This window comes from Capricornis sumatraensis, chromosome 16, assembly GCF_032405125.1.
Source record: "Capricornis sumatraensis isolate serow.1 chromosome 16, serow.2, whole genome shotgun sequence".
In the NCBI taxonomy this organism is placed as follows: Eukaryota; Metazoa; Chordata; class Mammalia; order Artiodactyla; family Bovidae; genus Capricornis; species Capricornis sumatraensis.
In genome coordinates this window covers 32,143,267-32,164,767 of record NC_091084.1, presented here as the reverse complement: position 1 = coordinate 32,164,767, position 21,501 = coordinate 32,143,267, and the positions used below count along the sequence as shown (strand labels likewise).

Here is a 21,501-nt window from a genome sequence, read left to right as displayed (position 1 = left end):
ACACTGTCTCCTCCGGGGGTGAGGATGGGGTCCAGAGGGAAGGAGCAGAGGGCAGGCCTTGGGCTGCCAAGGATCGGAGGGCTCAGCCGCCTTGGCTGGAAGCCAACCGCACCCGGATGTGGTGGGTGGCCAACGGGATCTGGCGGAGAGTCCCTGCTTCTCGTGGACACTAACTGGATGAGTCCCTTTCTCGGGTACCCTGCAAAATCGGTCAAAACAGAGGTTCCCCCCGAAGTGGGTACAGGTCGATTTCTTGCTCTATTTAGCGAGGGGAGAGGGCCTCAGTGTTTGGAAAAGGAACTGCTGAAGGGAGAGCGGGTTAGAAAAGATCAGAATCCTCAGGGGCCCCATCTCACCCCGCGAATGCGCCCACCACCGACTCCCGTAAGGTCCCCGCATAGCGGCCTCCCGGTTGAGTGTTCACATGATGCAGAGGCGTGAGAGCTCTGGTTCCTGAGTTCGAGTCCGAGGCCTGCCACGTTTCTGCTCGTGCCCCGGGAAATCGCCTTACCCTTCCCCGGGCCTTTGTTTCCTCATCTGCAAAACGGGGCGAGGGCTGGAAGAGAGGGCCTGGAGAAGCCCTATTCAGCTCGGACACTGTGGGATCCCGGATTCTCCATACTGCACGCGGGCTCCTCCACAGTCTCCCTCCCCGCCACCCCCGCGGACTCCGCCCATCCACCCGGTCTTAACTCCACGCCCACCGAGCAGCTTCTCCCCCGACGCCGGCCGCTAGGGGTCACTGCCTCCCTTTGTCAGCGACGGAGAAGGGCGGCTAGCCCTCCGGCCCTCTCCCCGGCGGAAAGGCGACCGAGGGGCATCTCCCGAGCCAGTGGGCCTGAGCGCGACCCCCACGGCCCTCGCCGGGGATCCCGCCTCTGCCCGCGGCGGAGGGTGTACGGGGCGGGGCGGGGCGGAGGCCGGGGCCGGGCGCGGGCCGCGCGTGGGCAGCCAGGAGGGGGTTAATGCTAACCCCTCCCCCTCGGGCTGACATCACGGGGAGAGCGGCTGAGAGGCTGGAGCTCGGCGAGTGAGAGAAAGAGAGGGAGAGGAGCGAGCGCGGCTCGACTCGGCGCCCGGGCAGCTCCACATTGTTGCGGATCGCCGGGACGCGGCAGAGCGAGCGGCCGCGGCGCGGCGGGGGACGCGGCGCCCCCCGATAGCTCGCCTGGTGCTTAGCCGCGCCGCCCGATCGCCCCGGCTTGCCGAGTCGCGCGCCCCGCCGCCTGGGCCCCGAGCCCACCGCGCCGCCCGCCCGCCGCCCTCGCTCGTCCCGCCGCCCTCGGAGGACGGCCGGCCATGGACGCCTGCAAGTTGGAGCCGAGCGGGAGGGTGTGAGCGCGCCGGGGGCCGGGAGCCCGCGCCGGGCAGCCGGGCGCGCCGGGGGTGGGTCCCGTTCCCCTGCCCGGCTCTGCGTGGAAGAAGAAGAGGGCGGGGACCGGCGCCGGGAGAAGAGCGGAGGAGGAGAAGGGGCATGACTCGTGCAACTTGCGGCGGGCATCTGCCGAGCCTCTGAGCCGGCGGCGGCCCGGGGCCCGGATTGCGGCCGCGCCGATCTCACCCAGCCCACCCCGCCCCGGCCGACGGCTGAGGCTGACCTGGATCCTCGGAGCGCCCGCCGGCCGGCAGGGATCGCCTTCGTCTTCCGGGCTGCTTTCTGGAGCGCGAGGAGCGCTCTCCTCGCGGCTCCTCTCGCTGGACCCCCGGCCCCCGATGGCTCGGATGGGGCTTGCGGGCGCCGCTGGACGCTGGTGGGGACTCGCTCTCGGCTTGACCGCCTTCTTCCTCCCAGGTGAGCGCGTTCCGCCCCCTGCCTCCCCACCCCCCAACCCCCCATCCAGTGCCTCCCCGGGGCTGGGAGCTGGATGGCGGGCACGTCTGGGTTGTAGGGAGTGAGAGGAGCCAGAAAAGTTGGGTCACGGCTTAGGTAAGGGGGGTGCGGGTGGTTCAGCGGAGAGAGAGTCTGAGGAGCCCAACAGCCTGCCCTGCAGGGAAGCAATCGGATGCACGTTTCTGTGTAGCAAGAAAGCACTTTCTCCGCGCAGTTTTTCACACACAAAAAATAATAATATGTAATAGCGTTCTATTTATTTAATAACCAGTTCTCAGCTCGGGAAGCAGTTTGGAAACACTGCATGTTACATAAATGCAAAATAATCACCGTAATCACCGTCTCGGGGTAGGAGACAACAGCCCCAGGGAGAAGGCGTCAGTCTCGGAGCTGGTGGGCTGTGGGCTTGGCGAATGGAAGGGGTGGCGGGGGCTTCGGGTTTTTTTCCTCCAGCCCCTTTGCCAAGAGATTTTGGGCGCTCCGGCCCCCTCCCGTCGCCCCCCTCCCCCCCAACCCGCGCGGGGAGCAGGCTCCTGCGGCAGAGGCGGCTTCTCGCTCACCTGAGGTTCTTTTCCGGGAGGGTGAGGCCCGGCGGCGCGCTATCGCAATCTCCCCGCCCAGCGCGGAGCTAGGCTTTGCCTTGGAACTCCGGTCCCAGTTTGGGGGGCTCTCCCGCAGGAGGCGCCGCGGGCTTCGTGCCAGTCAGGTGGCTGCGTGACCCACTTTCCCGAGGATGCCCCGCGTGTCCTTCCTTGAGATGCTGGCGGCCGAGGGGTTAACCCGACGCCCGACCCCCGGGGTGGCCCCCGGTGGCCCCTCTGACGGATGGGGTAGGGGCGGAGGCTGGGACCGGTCCGGGAGTATTGTGCTGGGGAATGAACTGGAAAATGCGTTTAGGAGGCAAATCCGACCGAGTCCCCGCGGCTGGATTTAACCCTTTGTGTCCCTGGGGAAGCTGCCCGGCTCCCACGGTGGCTGGGGACACCGGCGCGGCTGGGGTGGAGATTCCTCCAGCCTTCGTGGAAGAAATCTGAGACGACCTCCCGCCCTAGCTGGGGTCGGGGCGGGGGCAGTTGGGGAGGGCGGGGTACTGTGGGGGCTCGGTTGAAGCATGTGGCCCTGGCCTTAGGTGGTAAAAGAAGGGATGAAAGTGCAGAGACCAGCTCTGCGTGGGGCAAGAATGTTGGGTCTGGGCTCCGCTCGCTGCTAGCGGAGGGAGATATGGAGGAGATATGTTCCATGCCGCAGACACAAACGGCAGTTTGTTGCCTAGACGTGGGGCTGGGGTGCGCTCCTGGAAGGCAGGAACCTGGCCTCATTCACTTCTATACCCTGTCTGCCGCCAGCTCCCGGCCAGGGCTCAGCAAATGTCTCCGAGTGGCCCATGGCTCCAAAGTGGCTTGTGAAAGGCGCACCAGGGTGCCCCCAGCCCTGCAGCCTGGGGTAGGGGGTAGGGGTGCTGCCCTGCTGTGTCGATGAGGGTAAATTCCAGGGCACACAGGTGTCACTGCCCATTTCAAAGGTGCATGATTGAGTCCCTTGCAGCAAGGGTGGTTCTGGTGAGAATGAAAGGTCTTCATCTTACACTGGACCTCCAGGGAAGCCAACAGGAGATGCTGAAAGCTCTGGTTCTAGCATTTGTCTGACCACCGGGGTTCTGGAACCCTTCAATTCCATATTGCCCACACTCAGAACCCAGCAAAAGACCAGCTTTCCTGGGGCCTGACTAGTCCAGCCTACTAGGGGTTAATGTAATCCTGGGTCAGACAAAGAGCGGAAGATTTGGGGAGGGGGAGTGAACTCACCCCCCTCCTTTTGTCGCGCTCTCTCCCAGCTTTGTGGTGCTGTCCCTGTAGTTAATTCCATCTTTGGAGGGGTGGAGGCCTGCGCTGCTCCATCCCACTCGGGAAGTGGGGGCAGGGAGGTGATGCTCTCACCTTGCTCAAGTGTGGACACCAGCCCCCCCAACCAAAACTCCAGATGAGGGAGTGGGACGCAGATAAGGAATCACAGCTCAGATGGGCACTTCATAAGCACTCCCTGATTAATCCTAATCGTCATGGCTGGGTAGCATCAGCGGGGCAGCCAGAGCTCCCCGACCAGCCAGGCTCCTCTACGTGGTGCCCGCGCCCCTGGTGCCTCTGTGAAAAGACAGGTGGATGTGGCGGTGCCCACATGACACTTGGACAGAGGCTGGGGGAAGTCACCTTCCAAACCCCATCTACCATCACCCTCAGGCAACCTCCTTCTCCACGGGGACCTGCCAGCCTGATGCTCTTTTCTGGGTTCCTCTGGGCTGTGGCAAGGAGTATAGAGGAATGAGGAGAGGAGGTTGATGAGATGGGAGACGGGGACCCCCCCCCCCCACCCTGGGGCTGTGTGGTGGCCCCCTGACTTCAAAACACTCCAAATTTGGCTCTTGGTGTGTAAACACTGAAGTGTGTCTTCAGCAACACAGACTTTACCAGGCAGGGTAGTGGAGCCCCATCAGCCTCTGAAATGAGTCTGGGGTTTCTGCCTGATCACTCAGAGGAGAGAGCCAGTGGGACCCCGGGGGCTGCATCCCAGAGGAACAGGGGCAGCCCAGGAGAGGAGGCAGAGAACCTGCCTTAGAAGCAGGTGTGCTGAGCTGGTGTCCCACCTACACCACACCCTCCCTAATTGGCTTCCCCAAACCTTTTGTCTGGGAAGAGAACACACACCCCAGGTGTCATGCACACCCTCGGAAGACCTGTCGGGCCACAGCAGCACCCTCTTCTCTGCAGCCTATGCAGAACTCGCTGTCATGATGGTTTTCTTTGAAACCCGGGGAGTCAGGACTGTTGAGTTATCTTCCTGTCTCCCCATCATTCACAGACAGTGGTGTGTCCAGGCTTGCTGGGCAGGACATTATGGCAAAACCAATTCCGCCGGCCTGGGGTTTGCAAGCGAATATAAGCAAGAATCCCAGTGCCCATGTCAGAGGAGTGTCTCCGAATCAGATTCAAGGCCAAATAGTCAAGGCTGGAAGGCAGGAGGAGGAGATATTGCAGTGCCTGGGCCCAGCACCTGGGGCTGAGCGGTCTAGAAGGTGTCTCTGAGCCTGACTCTCTGTGTTTATGGGACAGGCAGCCCCTGGTTGCCTGATGCTGGCCGAGACTATGATGTCCATTCCCTTCTCGGCCACTCAATTTTGCACAATAAATCCACCTCGTTGGCCTGATCCAGGACCCAGTTGTGCACAGCCAGGATGGTCTCGGGCCAGAACCCTAGTGCTGACGACTGAGCAAGTGGGCCAGGCTGGGGAGGGTGGGGACCGGGGGGCAGCCCCAGTTGCTGTGCCTCTGATAACTGCCATTGTTTAGCAGCTGACTAATGTTCATTGTTCAGCACAAACAGAAAATACCCAAGGGAGGTGTAAATTTACCTTCAATTTTCCTGATTGTGTCTTTCCTGGTTAACCTGGTAAATCGAATGGCTCCTACCTGCTGTGGGGGCAGAAAGGGTATCTATGTATATTTACCTGTTTTGCTGATTTTTTTTTTTTTTTAAACTTTGAATGTCAGCCTGTGGGCCAGGCTAGAAGGAGTAATAGCCAGCTATGGGACTTAGGCTATAACATTTCTGATAATTTGCTTATAGCCTCACCATCATATAGAGTGGGTGCACACACATGTGTGCAAGACTGTGTGCTTGTGTTGGCCATCTACAATTCACTGTGCACATACAGAGCCACGGGGATTAGGACAAGTGTGTGCACTGGGATTGTGTGTCACCATGGGACAGGGGCATAAATATACAGCAAATGCATCGTCACATGCAATTGATTTCTTATGGCTTTCTGACTGGGATTTTGTGAGAGGCCTGTGTTTATATCAGTGTCAGTGAGGGTAACTTTGGAGGAGACCTAGGATTTGCCCTTAGCCAGCTCCTTCTAAGACTGATCTGCCACACCCTTTGGGGGTAAGAAGCCTGAGTACCCCTTTCTTTTTCTGCTCTGCCCTTGATGTCAGGCTGGGCCTCTGGATCCTCACAGGGAGATGCTCACCTGGAGAGATTTTCCTCTGCTTCTCAGGATTCCTGAGCAGCCAGGAGGGGCCACAGGAAATAGGTTTTCAGCTACTACTTTGGCATCTCTGCTTCCTGCATGAATACTTGAGGAAAAGGGTCATCTAGGGAAAGGTGATGTACTCTGGGCATTTAAAAAGGAGCTCTGAGTCATAGGCTCTGAAAAACCCTGTAGAACCATATGTGTGCCCAGTTCAGCAGCATACACGTGCCTGGAGCACCCCAGTTCACAGAGCAGAAAGCAGTAGTCCCCTTGTTGGAAAGGCAAGTGGGAATGAAGGGCAAGCGGTGGGGAAGAGGGCAGTCCTGGGAGCCCAGGTCCCGATGCCCAAGTCAGGCTGGTGAGTGTTTCTGCCCTGTGGTGTCTGCCTCTCTCCATAGAGACCAGGTCTGTAGAGCCAGCAGCAGATGTGCTGGCTGGGGCTGGAGTAACTTAAGATCTGAGCTGGGATCACCTTGCACAGGGAAAGCCCTGAGCTGGAGATAACACTCCTTAGCCCAGTTAACCCTTTAAGCTCTGGATTCTCCTGTGCTGTTTGGAACTGGAAAATAGGGAGAGGGGAAAGATAAGCGAAAACACATCGGACCTAATATCTGAACTCTGACAAGGAGAGATTAACTCAGTGCCACAGGAGAAACCTAAGGACACAAAGAAAGCCTTCCTGATCACAGACTGTATGTAGGCTGTTCAGGGCAATGGGTAACCCCAAGGGTTATCCTCGGGTCGGGGAGGGGCAGTAGGTATGTATTCTCAGTGGCTCATGAGATCTGTGCCTTCACAGTCTTTTAGGGGCCGAGCAGCTGTAGTCCCAGGGCCCAGTTCAGAGGGAACAGCAGATAGCTCAGTCCCTTTCCCCACAACCTGGAGATCACCCCATCTTGACTGCCCAGGAGAGTAAGGCAGCAAAGCGAGGCCAGCTGGACTGTATTTGAATCCCAGCTCTACCATTTGCTAGCCTGATGGGCCCGGTTAAATTGCTTTGTAGGCCTCAGTTTTCCCATCTGTAAAATGGGTTTCTGCTACTACACTTTCAAAGGTTTATGAAAATTAGAGCAACAGTAATGTTTGAAAAGTGCTCAGTGCATTGCCCAGCTTGTGATAAATGTGCAGTAGTGGCAGCTACTCCTGTGTTCTATGCCTTTCCTCTGAGTGGTCCTGGCTCCCTCTGTGTTTGCCAGCTGGGCGCTGCCAACTGCACACTCTCTTGAGAAAGAGCCACTCATTTGCCTGCCCACTGCTGACCTCGCTTCCCCACCTGGAAATGACAGCAAGGGCTGCAGCAGCCGTGGGGGACTCAGGTGGCCTGGTTGGCTGCAGGCATCTACCTGAGCCCAGCCCTGGTAGTCGTGCACTGCACGACCAGAAGGTGCTGTGTGGCCTTTGTTCTGCAGCCTGTTGCCAAGGGCTCTCCCCAGCACCCACCTCACTCCCTGGCTGCAACCCAGCTAGGCACTGCGGCCCATCTGGAACACTGGCTGGGGTGGCAGCCTAAGGCTGGCATGGAGAACCCGGGACTCAGCCCCTGCAAACTTCTACGGGCCACAGGCCCCTCTCCCAGCAGTCCATGCACCAGCTCTTCAGGCAAGATGGTATAGCCGGAGAAGTAGAGATCCCTCCAGAGGTCATGCCCTTCTCACTGACAGAAAGTCCTTCAGTTTCTCCTGCTGCAGATTGAATGCTTTCACCAATAATAATAAAGATATTTGTGATACTCTTTTCAGCTCATAATTTCACCTGGTCCTCTCAATAACCCCATGTACAGGGTATCAATAGTTCTCCCATTTTACAGATGAGAAAAGTGAGGTGTAGATCTAGTACCTTGCTGCCCAGCTCAGATTAGACGCCAGGTTTTCTGACTCCAAATCCAGTAGATGAGGAAAGATGAGATGGACTGGGACGGACAGATGCAAAAGAGGCTGAGCCAGATCATGACAGAATGTGTCCAGTGGGGCAGTCATTTGCTTTGCTAGCAACCACCAGCTTATACCATCCCCCACCTGGTGAAGCGAGGTATATATACATGGAGATATATATAGGTTAGAGGGTGGCCCTGCTGGAGCTTACCGCAGTTCACGTTGACACAAAGCACAAGAGGCCCAGTAACGGAACAGCTAGGGGAATGGGTCAAGGGGAGCATATCCTTCCAAATGCTAGAGCATCACTCCCAGGATCTGACCCAAAACGTGGGCATGGCCCCAAGGTGTGAGCACAGAGCTCCAGGACACAGGCAGGCATACAGCCGGTGTGCTGGCAATGCTCAGAAAGCTTTGTGGACTTGACTGGAGCAGTGGAGAACGGGAGGGGCTGAGATTTGGTAGGCAGAGTTAAGTCCCTCTCCTGGGCTACCCCCACCCCTCTCTGGTCCATGCAGATCCCAGTTTCATTCCCAGTTTATGAGGAGTCTCATTACCAAGCCACAGACAATAAAACCCGCCCGGCCACTCTGGCCCGGATCTCATTAGAGGACATTAGTTCCGCTGGCTTGGTGGCCCCACTGGGACACAGCTGCGGGCGTGGCCCAGGCAGCAAAACAGGCCAGTGGCCATGGGCACAGGAATGTCCCACTGGGAGTTGAGTTTGATCTACGGGCTTGAGTAGGGTCCTCCCTCCCCACCTCCATCTGTGCATTCTTGGAATGCATGTTCCCCAAAGCTGGAAACATGGGGTTCCTCCTGCCCACTTGGACCCTCAGTTTTACACGCCACCACCACCACTGCCCCCTCCCTTCAGAAAATAAGGACACAGCTCCTTCCAGAACTGGGCAGGGGAGTCCACCTTCTGAGAAGCTCAGCAAAACACTGTCATTCCATGGAGGAGGCCTTTGGGGACAGGGACAACAAGCCCACTCACAGCCACAGGTCTGGGGATACTCTCAAGAGACACGTCTGAATGGTAGCCCACCTTTCTGTCCGAAAGGTGGGGATAGAGACCTGGGGGCCCCATGTCAGAAGCATTTTTCATCCCCTACAGATGCAGTTTCACCATCTGGCGGCCTTGGGGTGGTGGAGGATGGGAGTGGGGAGCTTCCTGGTCGCACTCCTCTCCTTGAGGTAGATTAACTTGCCCACAATGGCTGTGTTGGAGCACTGGTTGCATCTTGGGGTTCGTCCCACCAAAGACAGGATTATTCCTTTCTTAGCAAATTCTGGTGCCTGTTGACAGCCAGCTTCTCTGCCCTCCCCCCCCCCCCTTCTGCTTTATCTCTCTTTCCACCTGCAGACCAGCCCATCACCAAAACATCACCAGGGCCCAGTGGATGTAGCCATGAAAAGCAAGATGAGGGCAAAGGAAACCTTGCCCCGTCTTAGTGCCCCAGTCTTCTAGAGGAAAGAGAGTGCCAGGCCGGAGTAACTGGTTTTTAGTGCTCCGTGCAGGGGTCATGCAGGCCAGCCCACACTTCAGGTCAGGAGCGCCCGCCAAATGAGTCAGCGGAGATGGGAGTGCTGATCTGTTTGGGCAGATGTCAGCAAGTCAGCCCTGCTCTGGAGAAAAGGGGGCTGGAGACTTGAACCAGCCCCTGATGGATGCTCCCCTGTAAGACCCTGAAGCTTGTTTGGAATTTGAGCCCCAAGTGGGATTGGTCGGCTGCCCCCATGGGGTCCATTCTCTGGCCCCTGAGCAGCACCCCAGGTATCCCCTCCCTTAGTCCTGGTCTCTCTTGGGCAAATGCTGTCAGCTCCTAGGACAAAGTGAGTAGACAAGGTGCCTCAGAGCCAAGCCAGCCTTGCTGCAGCTTGATGAGGGTCCCACTGCAGGAGAGGCTGGAAGCAGTATTCTCACTCAGGGGACCGCTGAAGCAGCCCCTGGGTCACCTCTGTCCCCGACTCCTGGCTCTCCAGCTCCAAACTGCCTGTACTGTCTCTTGGATGAATATACTTAATCCTCGCCTGAAAAGGATGCTCACAAGCACAGAAGCATCTGATGGCTGCCCCCTCCCTGGCTCAGCTCCAGCCACCCCTCCCAGCCAGCCACATAGTCTGTGCACTTTCCCACCCCAGTGCCGTTGCACGCATCATTCCCCCCAACCCTCCCCTATTTCCCATATCCAAAAACTGAAGTTGAGAGTATTTCATCATGAAGCCCCCCACTGGAGATGACCTCTTTCACTCAGAGAACCACCCCTTGTTGCAGCACCTCATCCATGCCACCCATGGCAATAGCCACTCTACATCTTTCCATTAGTTATTTGGGCCTGGGGTTTATCTTCATAAGACTGAGAGCTCCAAAAGGACAGGGTCCATTGCTGAGGGGGCTTGGACTCCCCAGGGCATTGCACAGGGTTGGCCACTCTGTGGACCGATTACACGGTAGGCGGATACTTCGTTACATAGTCCAATGTTAGGTGGATACATCATTGCATAGTACCTACTAGGTGGATACATCATTGTTTGTTTGGACAGTGATGATGATAACAACAGCAAACTGTTCTCAAGAGTTTTTAGACACTCGGAGACTGTTACGAACATCTTGCCGGTAATAACTTATTCAATCTCTATAACAATACTTACTTCTTGTGGAGGATTCTTCTCCTCATTTTTAACATATGAACAAATGAGGCCCAAGCAGAGGTTAGGTAACTGGCCTCTGGTCGCAAAGCTATTTAGTGGCAGAGCCAGGATTTGGATTCAGGAAATCAGGCCCAATGTCCATGATCCTTAATAAGCCTGGGGAACATAGGACCTTGCCTCCAGAATGCCTATCACCCCTGTGTAACATCGTAGAGCCTACCCACCTGCTCCCTTTGATGATGCAGGAATGAACTGGGGCCTTCCTGGAGCATTAGGGGCTTATTAATGCTTATCATCAGAAATTTTCAGCGGTTGTTACTACCTTATCTCTTGGATACCTTATAGGTACTAGAAGTACAGTTGTTATACTCCTGGTGTATCCTGCCACTGTCACTGTTGTGTCTTGGGACTGTTAATGTGCCTTTGCTGGAGGGAGATGTCTTGACATTATTGCTCTTCCATCCCCTGAGCCTTTGAGCATCACTGATGCCATCTGAGGGCCTCCCACCATGTCTCCCTGTGAGACCAGAGGCAGGTATAATAGCGCCCCTCACAGAATCTGCCTGGAATTGCCCCCAGCAGGTGTTTCCAGGCTGGTTCCACATCCTGGGTGGGTCCACGGCTCAGCAAACTGATCCTATGCCAGCTCCTATTCTAAGCTTCTGGAAGGTTCCCCTCTCTCTTGCACTCACCCAGAGATCCCAAAAGATGGCAAGGGAGGGGCCCCTACCTGGGGAGCGGGGCAGGGAGAGGATTTAGGGTGTTTACCCGTGCCAGCTGCTTTGATCTCCTGGGATGAAAGGGCTTGGTGCTTCCTATGCCCCAGGCAGGTTCAGGATGGGGACCCAGGGGACAGAGGCATTGGCCACCTCACAGCTAGGGTAGCGAACTTCCCAGGAAGGACGATCGTGGGAGCAGAAAAATCAACGCCCTTTCCCAGTGTTGTGGCCGAGGACCAAGTGTGGAGTCCAGATGGCCCACCTGTGGATTGTCCTCTTGAGGGTCACCTGGGGCCAGTACCCCTGCCCCACACCCTGACCCTGCAGGTCAGCATGTGCGCTCAGGCCTCACAAACTCCCTTGCTTAATTAGGAAGGTAACTCGGCTGCAAAACAGTCATCTGATATGTTTCGACGCCAAAGAGAAATTCCTCCCAGACTCTCTGCTGTTCTAGATTATCCATGCTCCGTTAGCTTGAATTACAGAGTGGCCTCTGTGGCCCGGACCTAGGCCAGAGCTGCGGGATCGGTTCCTGGGGCTGGAATCTGCCCCCCTACCCTCCCTGGGAAGGACTTGGAAGTGATGGCGGAAGGAGGTCTTAAGACCTATTTGACCTCCATGCAGACCTAAGGATTGCCTCGTCAGCACAAAGGAGCCAGCTCTGCCCTGCGCCTGCCCACCCCAGGGCCTGTGATGCCCACTGGTGCTTCTGAGTCAAGCCACTTGGATGCTCCTCTTGTGTCCCTTCTGGGCCAGGCCTCCTTTGAGGGCCTTAAGTCAGTGGCAGAAGCTTCTGCAGTGGCTCCCAAGTGAAAAATTGGAGCAGGGGCAGGGACAGGCTTCTCCTCGAGTGTAAATGAGACCAGAGCAGAGCAGCCACACTGCACTGTAGATTATTTTATGATGATTGCCCACCTCCCCCACCCCCAAACAACCTGATCTCAGTGGCCTAGATTGCAGCATCTCTCAGAATGATGGATAGGCCACCTCTCCCTTCCCAGGCAGGGTGGTCGGCCCTGCTACCGAGACACCGCCTTCCCAGCCCCTTCCCAGATTTATCCCCTGTGTTTGTGGTGCCCAGAGAGTAATCAGCATCCTGGGCCGGCTGCGCACTCTGATTATCTCCGCTCGGTTGATGGATGAGCCTTTGGGGAACTTAGATGACAGCCCCTGGCCCCTGCTCCCCTGTGCCCACCCCTGCCTGGGCCTCAACACCCTTCCCAACCCCCATCACCTCCCAGGAGTCAGATAATGGGCCTCCAGGTCGGATCTGAAGCGGAGTGGGGTGGGGGTAGGGGCAGTGTTAGTCATGGGAGGAGGGAAGGCAACACTCTTTGGCCCCCACCTCTCAGCACTGCTGTGGGATAACTGGGAAGGGTGTTGGTGGCTCCCCTTCCCTCCTGGGAGCTTGGGACAGGGGACAGACAGTGCCACCAGGGAGCTTCTCTGCAGGTCACCCCTCCACACACGCATACACCCCAGCTGTGCATAGAAACACCCTTGCCAGGAAAGAGCTCCATTATCCTCTCCTGTCTCCATCACACCATTACTCCTACCCCCTCGGCACTTGTGTACACAGTTTGCACTGTAATGATAATTTGTGCTGGTTTATGTGTTTCTTTACAAGGGTTTTTATGTCCTCTGTGTGTGTATGAGAGAGGTTTATGGCTTGTGTGTGTGTGTGTGTGTGCCTGCACGTGAGGTCACGTGCTCTGTGTGTGTGTGTGTGTGTGTGTGCCTGCACATGAGGTCACGTGCTCTGTGTGTGTGTGTGTGTCTGCGTGTCTGCTCCTGAGCAGCCTCTGATAGCCATCTTCTCCCCCGTGGAGGTGGGGGGCTCTCATCCAGCTCCCTGGTGGGAGAAAGGCAGAATCTGGATCCTGAGGGGAAGAAGTGGGGAAGGGCGGGCAAAGATGATGACTGTTGAGGCAGCATTTTGCACTGCCCCCCAGCCGCCAGTTGGAGAATGCGGAAGGTCAATCTTAGATAATTGTTTTGTCTATAGGATCACAAACAACTGGTTTGACTATTTTTTTCCCAGCAAATTGACTGAACCCACTGGTTGTTTTGGAGCCAAGTGGTCTCTGCCTTTTATTCCTCACATGTGGCGAAGTATATATCTGTGTCTTGTCTTCTCTAAACTTGAGTTTTCTTCACTGGAAAATGGGGATGCAATACTGGGAGGTTTAGACGAGCTAAACAATGCCTGTAATGTGATTAGCACAGTGCCTGGTACAGAGCGAGTCTTTACACCACTTGGCTATTATTAGCTGCCGCCTGCCCAAGGAGCCTGGGTCTGGAGGGAGGTCCCTTCCCTAGGGCTGGAAGCCAGGCCCAGGAGCCTCCCAGCAGTTCATGGCCCACCACGCTGGCAGGGGGAGGGGATCCCTTGCAGGGTTCCTATGACCTCTCTAGGGTGATCAACTCAGGAAGGGTCAAGTACTCAGGCCCCTGGGCTCCTGGAAAACCACCCACATGGTCACCTGGGAAGGTATCTGGTGACCCATGCCATCCTGTGCTCGCTTCTTACAGGGTTGTTGTTGTTGTTTAAGTCACTAAGTTGTGTCTGACTCTTTGTGACCCGGTGGACTGTTGCCCACCAGGCTCCTCTGTCCATGGGATTTCCCAGGCAAGAATATTGGGGCAGGTTGCTGTTGCCTTCTCCAGGGGATCTTCCCAACCCAAAGATCGAACCCTCTTCTCCTGCATTGGCAGTCAGGTTCTTCACCACTGCGCCACCAGGGAAGCTCTTATTAGAGGGAGTTAGAAGCAAGCGTTACATGCTCTCAACCAAGCTACGCCAGGTGCAGGAGTCTAGCTGCCCTGAGAGCCCAGAGCCAGCACTTACGGGGCTCCCACTGCCCTGGGTGTGCAATGGGAGAGGGGTGGTGTGCCCGTTCCTGCACCCATTCGTGCCTCCTGGAGCTTCTAGTCCAGCATGGGATAGCACCCGCCCTCTGACCTCCCAACACAGCCGGTGACACCTCAGGGTGCCACCTCTTCATGCCCATAGGGCAGGGGCCTGACTGGGAGATGGCGAAGGAGCTGGGGCCTCATGTGGTTATTACTGAAGCCTGTCCTCTCCCTAAACTCTCCCTCCTGGGACGTGAAGGGACAGAGGTGACTAGGCAGGAGGGTGAGTGCTCCTTCACCCTTCAAGCCAGGTTACACATCTGAGCCCACTTGTTCCCTCCCAGCCCCAGGTCTGGAAAGAGCCTTCCAGCTGGATTCTCAGCAGAGGGTACCCCCTGCCCTGAAGGGGAAGGGAAGACCAGAAGGGTAGGTCACAGAACACCCAGAGTCTCGGCGTTGGAAGGGGAATCAAATAATATAACACCCAGTCACTTCTTAAAACCCCTCAAACACATCCGACCTGTGGGATGATCATCCAGCTTCAGCATGAGTACCTGCAGTGACGGGGAGCTCACCACCCCACATGGAAGCCAGTACAGTTGTGATTACCCCAAATTCTTCCTCGTGCTGAGCTGCAATCTGTTTCCCTGAAGCCCCCACCAGTTACTCCTGTTTCTACCCCAGTGGAATTGTGTGGAACACGTCTGATTCTGCACAGGGGGTCCTGTCCTTCAGGCATTTAAAGACAGCCTCTGGCACCCAGGGTCTTCTCTCCCATGCCCTCATCCAGCCAAGTCTGACACCCCCTCCATCTCAGATGCTTTCCTAGGAAGCAAGTTGTCTAGATCCCCAGTAACAGGTGTGATGCTCCAGGCACAGGCTTCCTGACCCAGGGATTTCAGCCTGGGAGTCCCCAGCCACAGCCACTGCCCCAGGGCCAAGAGGAGGCAAAGTGGGTTGGCTGCCCTCCCCATCTCCTCTGAACCCCTTCCCCACCTCCACCCCACCCCTTCCCCACCTCCACCTCACCCATTCCCAACCCCTGTTTTCCTTTGGATTAACGATAAATTGCAGTGAGAGATCCGTTTATCTCCTATGGGAATTAAGGAATTAAGCTGGTGAGGGACCTGTGAGAGGGACCATATTGCAGAGATTCAGGGCATAACAAGGACAGTGGGGAGGGCAGGGGACCCTCTGCCTGCAGTTGCTTCACCAGGAGGCAGTCCAGGCAGCCCCCAAATTCTCCCAGCAGCCTGTGTCCTCGTGGGCATGGGTGGGGACCGGTTGGAATGGGTGTGGTCACTGGTGCACAGAAGGATGCCACCAGTGGGATGATCTCCCTGCAGCTTCTGTCGCCTGGCACTTCATGCCATGGTGCAGCCGCTCTATGGCATGTCCCAGGGCTGGGAGAGCAAGCCACGGCTTGTGGCAGGGTGTGGCACCTCACCGTCTGACCTTGTGATCTACAGTCTGCGATACAGATTCTACAGCTGCCAGTCCACCACCACCCCCAACAGGCAGTCCATCAGTACCGACCAGGCACTAATCACCCCCTACCGCCCCACCCGACAGACCATTGTGGGTTTCTTAGTGGTGAATTCCCAGGGCCAGTGGTGAAATGAGTCTTTGGCCACTGGAGAGTCTGAGCTTCCCTTTATCCTAACAGTAAACCAGAAATCTCCTTCCTGAACCCCCAGAGGAGGTCAGTCAGGACCCATTCCCCCAAGTCTCCACCCTATTCATCTCCAGTACCCCGTCCCTGGAACCCAGGAGGCATGGCTTGGAGACCCTTCTCCCCCATCTCACAGGCTTACTGCTCCTTGCCAACTGCCCCACTCCCTCCTGCAGGAGACCCTGGCCCCCTCACCAAACCCTGCAGCTCAGCAGGGGGAGATAAGGTGCTGAGCTGCCCTTGGAAGGTGGGAGAGAGGAGGTGGGAAGTGAAGAGGGGATGGCTCCTCCCCCCAGCTGCCCCCTAGGTCACCCGGTCATGTCCCCAAATAGTAGTTTCCATCACTGTCATCCCTCTCTCTCCAGACACCCCACCAGAGTGGGGAGTAGGAGCTGATGCTCAATGGTAGCGGCCACCAGGAAGGGCAGGGAGAGATAAAAAGCAAGGCTGGGCTGGAGATGCCTGCGAGGCGTGGGGCAGCAGGCAGGGTGGGGGTGGGGCATCCCAGAGGTGCTTGGGATGCAACCCTGGTGAAGGGGGAAGGCCAGAAATTGGGCCCTTCAGTCCAAGAGTCTAGCTGGTTAATAATTAGTAACTTGAGTTAATCAATCATTTAGTGTTTTCTTCCCACTTTCAGTTCCCCCACCTCCAACCTGGAGATCCTTCTAGGCTCTTCCCTGGACCTCTGAAAAGAAGCCCACCTTCCCCCCCAACCCCCACCCCCACCCCCCGCCCTGTGCCGCCCCCGCCGCCGCCCCCCACCCCCACCCCCCTGCCTGGTTTCTGGTCTCTTGAGCCAGCATGGTGTTTAATCTCCAAGAGAGATTAGGGACTGACTGCAGGCCTGCCCCACAGGCTCTTTGGATGCACCTAGATATTTCCTCCTGGGAGGGCAGGCCCTTGGACCACCCCAGAGCATCCCTGTAATCACTCTCCTTGGTGCCCGCTGACTCACTTGGTTGGGCCCATTCTGCTGGCCAGATGGGGTCCTGGGGTGATCCTGTGGGTAGCTCTTCCTTAATCCTTTAGGTGAGGTCAGTTAGTCAACAGATGCTCTTTGAGCATCTTTTAAGAACCAGGTACCTCTTGGCAAGAAAAAGTACTTTTAGCCATTTAAATTGAGGTTAAAGACTTTATTCAAAGACTGATGTGTCGGGGTGGGGGAGGGGGGTGGTAGAATGGGATGGGGAGAAGGGAGGCACATGTCCTTGTGGTTTGGCCTTTGGGTGGCGTTTTTGATTTGTAATTCCTGGAAAACTTCCCATTGGCAGTTTGTGCAGATTTCCAAGCCTTTTCCTGGACCCTTGGTGCCAGCCCATCCTGGTGGCTCTCAGAACACTTCTTTTGTAAGCTGTGAGGGCAGGGCGGAATATGTAAAAGGGAAAGGCGGCAGTGGGCTGGTGCCAGGGACCTCAGAGCCTCCCCTGCCCGTTTCAGTCCTTGGCAAGAGCTGGGGCTGAGCCAAGCCATGAGGTACTGTCGGAAAACAGGTGGTTTGCCCGCTCTGAGCATTACTTAAGTGATTAAAGTCCACACAGGGTTTCGAGAAAGACACCTGGGCCCTAACCTAGGGGAGGCTTCCCTGGGGACGTGACCTTGATGTAAGACCTGGAGTCCGAGTGGCAGTGGTGAGGAAACACCAGGAGAGTGACCAGGGCAGCCTGAGAGGCCAGCCGTGCCTGGAGCCTTCTGGCCTGTCTTCAGGACGGGGGGCCATGGGAGGGGCTGGGAAGGCTGTGTGGAGGATGTGGGGCCTCAGAACAGCCTCCTCTACCTGCTGTGTCCACTTTCAGCCTGCCCTGTGCTCCAGGTCAGCTCCTCGGATTGCCGGCTGGACAGTCCCACTTCAGGCCCTGCATGCAGGCCTTCTCTTCCCAGGACACAGCCCTCACTGGGCTTTCGCCATTTCTGTGCTCAGAACCCCAATTCTGCCTTCGCTGGAGCTGGGCCCTCTCTCCTCTGTCCTCTGCATCTGATTTGTTGTCAGCTCTTACTGGTCCCATTTCTACAGGACCCCCATCCCCACCCCAGTCTCAACGCTGCCACCCTCTGAGACACAGGAGTGCAGGGGGCTCTCCCTATTCCCGTGTGGCCTGCACACACAGAGCAAGGAGATGTTGGGGCACGTCACACTCCTGCTCTGCCTGAAACCCTCGTGCCCCCCACCCCCCCACCAACGCCCAGTGCTGCTCCTAAAGCACAGACTCTGTGACCAAGGCCAGTGCTCCCACCCGCAGTTGGCACTGCTGACATCCTGGGCTGGGTGATTCCATGCATAATAGAATGTTCAGCACCATCTCTGGCTTCCATCCAGGTAGATGCCAGTGGCATCCTCCTATCACCTCCCTCCATGGGATAATAAAAAATGTCTTCAGTCAGTCAGTCAGTTCAGTCGCTCAGTCTTGTCCGACTCTTTGCGAGCCCATGATTTGCAGCAAACCAGGCCTCCCTGTCCATCACCAACTCCCGGAGTTCACTCAGATTCACATCCATCGAGTCAGTGATGCCATCCAGCCATCTCATCCTCTGTCTTCCCCTTCTCCTCCTGCCCCCAATCCCTCCCAGCATCAGAGTCTTTTCCAATGAGTCAACTCTTCGCGTGAGGTGGCCAAAGTACTGGAGTTTCAGCTTTAGCATCATTCCTTCCAAAATGTCTTCAGACATTGCTCAATGTTCCCTAGGACAAAGATACCCCCAGTTAGGAACCACTGGCCTAGGCTCTTGTTGTAGTCAGAAGCTACTTTTCCAAAGCTATCTCCCCTGGCCTGCCATGGGCACATTCAAGGTTCCATGTCTTCAATCTTCCTAACCCAGGGATCGAACCCAACTCTCCTGCATTGCAGGCAGGTGCTTTACACTCTGAGGCACCAGAGAAGCCCATTCAAGTTTCCAGCAGGAATTAACAGCTCCCTCTCAGCTCCTCCACTCCTGCCCCGGGCCTTGGCTCTTGCTGCTGGGGCAGTCCAAAGCCCCCCATGTGAAAACTGCCATGAAATGCTTGGTTGCCAAAGGGCCCCATCCCCTGAGTTCTTCACCAGCCTCTGGGACTGCGTTGTCTGGAACTTTCTCTCCACCCCTCACCCTAGACCCTGAGGTCTTTGAAGGGGAGAACTGAACCTTACAATGTCTTCAGGCTCCAGCTCAGTGCTTTGAACACAGTAGGTGCTCCATAAATGTGCAGTACGCCAGTGGGAGCTCTGGCTTGCCCTCCTTCTCAAGCCCAGTAAGCTCTGAGATTTCCTTCCTCTGCATACCTCTCTGCTTTCCTGGCCCTTTGTCTAAGCCTATGACCAAGGCAGGAGAAAAGGGCAACAAAGAATGAGATGGTTAGATAGAATCACTGATTCAATGGACATGAACTTGAGCAAACTCTGGGAGATGGTGAGAGACAGGGAGGCCTGGCATGCTGCAGTCTATGGAGTTGCAAAGAGTTGGACATGACTTGGCGACTGAACAACAGCAACATAATCAAGATGCTAAAACTTCTGATGTTTCCCTCTCTCCTGACACTTCCCATCCTCCCCTCGTGCTGTTGGCAGCAAACAAAAGCATCTCTTTCCCACTTAGTCAACATTTACTAAGTACCTCCCATGCATGGAGCTCTGGGGAGCAGGGGGCTCTGATTTTCATGTGTGTGTGAAGGTGTTCATGGATATGTGGTTTCCGAGTGTGTGAGCTGGTGCATCTCTAGGCACGTTTGTGTTTGAGTGCAAATTTGTAGGGGGCCTGCTCCTCCACTAGCTGCTGCACCCTGGCCTCACCCCCTCTACTCGCCATCCCTCGCCTTTCATTCCTCCCGGCCTTTGATCGCACTATCTTCTCTATTTAGGGGTCCTACTTCACTGCCTGGCAAAGTCCCATTCATCCTTCAAGGCCCTTTCTTCTCTAAACACCCCTCCCCAAGTTCATCATTTCCTCCCTGTTACTGTCATGGCACTTGATTGCAATATTAGTCCATCGTCCCTTGAGCCCAGGACCATATCACTCTTTTACTCGTGTGTGTGTGTGTGTGTGTGTGTGTGTGTGTGTGTGTGTGAAAGAGAGTGTGTATATAATTCCTTCTTTCAGGCACTTGATAGATTCTTAATACATGTTTATTAAGTAAATTGAAATAAATTGCTTATTTCATCTCCTAAAGCATTTTCTTTGTACTGTTCTAAGAATGTGTCTCTGATTAATGACTTTCCTTAACCTTTTTGCGTGTGCCCGTATGTGTTTCTGTGCCTGCAAACATGCACAAACACACACGTCTGTATGTATACAGCAGTGTTTAATTGCACAGGTGTGCTTGGTCATATATGCAGGCAGGCGTGTGCTTCGGTGTTTCTGTAGGTTTAAATGTGTGTTTCCCCCAGTGCAGCCACTCTCCAAGCCGCTCACATTTGGGAACTGAGAGACTGAGGGTACAGGAGACAGGGATGACTCCCTCCAGGCAGGTTTCTCCACCCCTTCTGAGAGGCTCCTTCCAGAATTCCCTTCTGACCCTGCCCCTGGTCTGCTGAAGTGACCGGGGACTTCCTGTCCATCCTGTGGCAGCCCAGCATGGGCAGGTGGGGTTGGAGGGCAGAGCCTTCTATGGCCCAGTCATATCACACCCCCTTTCTGATCCATCTCTGCCCTGTTTAATTGGAATTTGGCTAGTGGAGACCATCTGTTCTATTCCGTCCTGTTTCCATGACAACCAAGTGGCTTGAGACTGAGGTTTGTGGTTAGAGAAGTGGCCTGGGGGATGCTGGGAAAAATCAGCGAGGTCCTCCCCCTCAGTCCGGCTCCACCTCCCCTTTTCGTCTCTGCCCTGCCCTCACCCCCAAGCCCAGAGTGAAAATAAAGTGATTGCTTGCCAGGGCGTGAAGTCCCCCAGCACCCCTCTCCCTGTCCGGCTGGCCTGCTCTCTCCCAGGCTCCTCTGGGCTCCCCACACACGGCTCCCTCCCGCTTCCATTCATAAGCTCCGGCTAGAGAGATAGCCCTGCCCTTTTACCCACATATGGGGCTGGAAGGGAAATCTAGGGGCTTGAAAGCCTGCAGCTTCTGCGTGTGCTTTTTAGTCTCAGCCACCCCTGCCTCCAAACCGCTGCCTCACCCCATCCAGGCATCTTAAAATGTCCTGCAACCAGGGACCAAACACAGGCACAACCCCCCAATTTACAAGCATCAGAACTTTCAACTCACTTTGATGGCCAGTACATTTCCCCTCCCTGGCCCGTGTCCAGGAAACCTCAGTCCCCACGAACCTTCCAGATAACAGGACTTTGAGAATAGAATCCCTTACTTCCCTCCCAAGGGGATGAGTGCTCCCTCAGCCACCTTAGAAACACTCAGGGCCCCCACACAAAGGACTCTGTTAGAGCCCTTGTGCCCAGGGCTCTCCCATCCCCCCACCCCCCCAACCCTGATGAGTAGAGTGGCCCCAGCAAGTGCATGGCAGACGGAAAATCTCTGAGCCTAGTGGGGATGGGGGTGGGGGGTGGCCCCAGGGTTCCCAGGAGCTCAGACAGGCTCTGACACACTGGGATGGGGGGTGAGGCTTTTTTCTTTCCTATTTCTGGACAGACAGTTCTGTTTTCACGGTGTTATTTTCTGCCCTAATTTCCCCATCTGCAGCAAAGCTGCTTCCGTGCCTGCTCTATTACCAGGGGACCTGCCTGTCTTCAAAAATAAGTGGTGTGGCTTGTCAGGTGACCTGTCTGTCACTCTGGTCCCAGGTGTAACGTGCTGTGCCACCACACCTCCTGGATGTGGGGCGGGGACATGGGGTGGGGAGCCTGTCCAGAGGTGGGGTTCCAGGATCTCTAGTGCCCCCCAACCCCAGCAGAACCAGCCCAGGGCAGGGAAGGAAGAGAGAGCTCAGCAAGTCAATGCTTAGAGTAG

The 21,501-nt window shown here is 56.1% G+C and overlaps 1 protein-coding gene across 1 annotated transcript in view; it reads left to right on the top strand.

Moving 5' to 3' along the window:
• The first annotated feature begins 1,713 nt into the window (after positions 1-1,713).
• The window catches only part of NECTIN1 (nectin cell adhesion molecule 1), a 68,447-nt gene continuing 48,659 nt past the window's right edge, over positions 1,714-21,501 (top strand). Inside the window, exon 1 of the mRNA XM_068989008.1 lies at positions 1,714-1,792. Within this exon, the coding sequence (XP_068845109.1) occupies positions 1,714-1,792 (79 nt within the window). The remainder of the gene's footprint in view (positions 1,793-21,501) is intronic.